Source organism: Penaeus monodon, chromosome 41, assembly GCF_015228065.2.
Source record: "Penaeus monodon isolate SGIC_2016 chromosome 41, NSTDA_Pmon_1, whole genome shotgun sequence".
NCBI classification, from domain to species: domain Eukaryota; kingdom Metazoa; phylum Arthropoda; class Malacostraca; order Decapoda; family Penaeidae; genus Penaeus; species Penaeus monodon.
In genome coordinates this window covers 4,411,226-4,413,725 of record NC_051426.1, presented here as the reverse complement: position 1 = coordinate 4,413,725, position 2,500 = coordinate 4,411,226, and the positions used below count along the sequence as shown (strand labels likewise).

The following is a 2,500-nucleotide window of genomic DNA, read 5'->3' as shown; positions in this document are numbered from 1 at the left end:
GTGAATCCTATCGCGAAAGTGCTTGCGTGAACAACAACAAAAACGAGACATTCCTCCCAGGCAACAACAAATAAAAAAAAGACAACCATGAGGTCCCTAAGCGCGGGCGTAGCTGTCCTGGACGCCCACAAAGGCTACCTGGAGCTGACCGAAGAGGCGCTGGAGCAGCTCATAAGGAGGGAGCCCATCGCCGAGCACTACGAGGTGGAGCACACGCCGTTCGCGAGGTAGGCTCATGGGGGAAGGAGGGAAGAGGAGGGAGGGAGGAGGAAAGATTGAATGGAGGGAAGGTGGGGAGGGGAGGGGAGGGAAGGAAAGGGAAGGGAGGAAAGATGGGATAGAGGGAGGGGAGCGGGGGGAGATGGGATGGGAGGAATGGGGAGGAAGGAAGCAGGGAAGAGCTGGGACGGAAGGAAGGAAGGGAATGTGAGGGAGTGAAAGGGAGTAGGAGGTTGAGGGAAGGAGTGGATGAGGTGCGGAGGAGGAATTTATGAATGAGAGCCAGAGGAAAAGGAGTGTAAAGGAGGAGGAGGAGGCGGGGGCGTGTGAGGGGGAGGTAGGGAGGGAGGGAGGGAGAGAATGAGGAGGCGGGGTGTTGAGCAAGGGTTGCGAGGGATACTTGGAAAAGGGTGATGTGAAGAGAGAATGGAAAGAGGATGGAGAAGGAGAGTAGTGGGGAGGAGAGCAGGAGCGGAGGAAAAATAATTCATGAATGAGAGAATGAGAGGGGGATGTGGTCGAGGACCTGAGAGAGAGAAAGGGAAAGAGAGAGAGAGAGAGAAAGGGAAAGAGAGAGAGAGAGAGAAAGGGAAAGAGAGAGAGAGAGAGAAAGAGAAGAGAGAGAGAGAGAAAGGGAAAGAGAGGAGAGAGAGAGAGAGAGAGAGAGAGAGAGAGAGAAAGGAAGGGAAAGAGAGAGAGAGAGAGAGAAAGGGAAAGAGAGAGAGAGAGAGAGAGAGAGAGAGAGAGAGAGAGAGAGAGAGAGAGAGAGAGAGAGAGAGAGATCGTTGATAGAAGAATATTTAGCCATACAGATAAACTTAAAGACTGATAACAGAGAACGATCTTGCTATTACTATTATTTTTTGGAACAGTAATAATAACAAAAAGAAAAACAGCAGCAACAACGACAAACGAGATAAGATATAAACAATATGTGATGATGGTGATGGTAATAACAATAATGAGGATTAATATCATGATAATAGTGATGCTTGTGACAACAATAGGGTAATGATAACGATAATATTGATCATAGCAATTCTTCGAAAGGAGATCAGGGTGAAAATGATAACAATGATAACAGCAATGATAATGCATATATGATGCAAAAAGAGAAGAGGACCCAAACGAAGACAGGAATAGCGATAAGAATCCTAAATGCTAATGCTAATCCATCCACTGTTATGAGTGATAACATGATTATAGTAATAATAATAATGTCAATGATAATAATAATAATAATGTTAATAATAGTAATAATAATAATAATAATGGTAATAATATCAATAATAACAATGATATTATAACAGTGATGTTGATAACAAGTATAATAAATATAACAATAATAATAAGCACAATGATGTGCAAATAATCAGATGAAGAAACGAATAATGAAAAACGAACAAGTAATAATGACAGTACTAAGAAAGATGATAACAATAATAATAATGATAATATGTATCGGAGTAATTATGAGCACAACATTAATAACAATAATGATAATAAGTGAACCAAATGATGGGAAAAAAAGCGAAACAGTGAAAAAAGGTGAGAAGAGAAAGAGGAAGAGAACGGGGGACGAGGAACAAACGGCCTGGGAAGCGACGCTCAGGAGGCCGGGTCGAGGAGCTGCAGGAACGGGTCGCTCCGGCTGGGTGTCCCCCCCCCCTCCTCTCTCTCTCTCTCTTTTTTCTCCCTCCTCTCTCTCTCTCTCTCTCTCTCTCTCTCTCTCTCTCTCTCTCTCTCTCTCTCTCTCTCTCTCTCTCTCTCTCTCTCTCTCTCTCCCCCTCTTTGTCTCCCTCCCTCACGTTCTATCCATATCTCACTTCCCTCATCCCCTTTCCTCTTTCTTGTCCTTCATATTTTTCCTCTTCTTTTTCATCCCCTTTCTTCCTTTCATTTTCTTCGTCCACCTAAATCTCTTCCTCCTCTTCCTTGACCGACGGAAAAGGAAGAGGCGTTTGGCCGAGAAGAGACGCCGCTCACCTTCGTTATCAGATTATTGTTATTTTTATTCCGTTAAAAGTGAAGTCTCAGGCTGATAAGAGATTAGATAATAACGGCAGAAGTACGGGGAGTGTGTCGCGAGGAAATAATGATTTCGATGATTAAATACACACACACACACACACACATATACACACATACACATATGTATGTATGTATGTGCACACCCATTCAGAAAAGCCTGGTCGCCGGCCCTTGAGAGGAATGTAGACAGCAAGCTGAGGCGGAGGAAGAGGGTCGGTCTCCCAGAATGTTTAATGATGAATTATTATTC

The 2,500-nt window shown here is 44.1% G+C and overlaps 1 protein-coding gene across 3 annotated transcripts in view; it reads left to right on the top strand.

The window, feature by feature from the left end:
* Positions 1-2,500, top strand: part of LOC119598549 (serine/threonine-protein kinase PEPKR2-like) — a 51,354-nt gene that overhangs the window by 33,863 nt on the left and 14,991 nt on the right. Inside the window, exon 1 of one of the 3 annotated variants that reach the window (XM_037948180.1) lies at positions 1-227. This exon is cut by the window's left edge and continues 2,072 nt beyond it. The exons of the other annotated variants lie outside the window; for them this stretch is intronic. Coding sequence (XP_037804108.1) covers positions 88-227 — 140 coding nt within the window. The 5' untranslated portion in view covers positions 1-87. The remainder of the gene's footprint in view (positions 228-2,500) is intronic. 3 annotated transcript variants of the gene reach the window in all.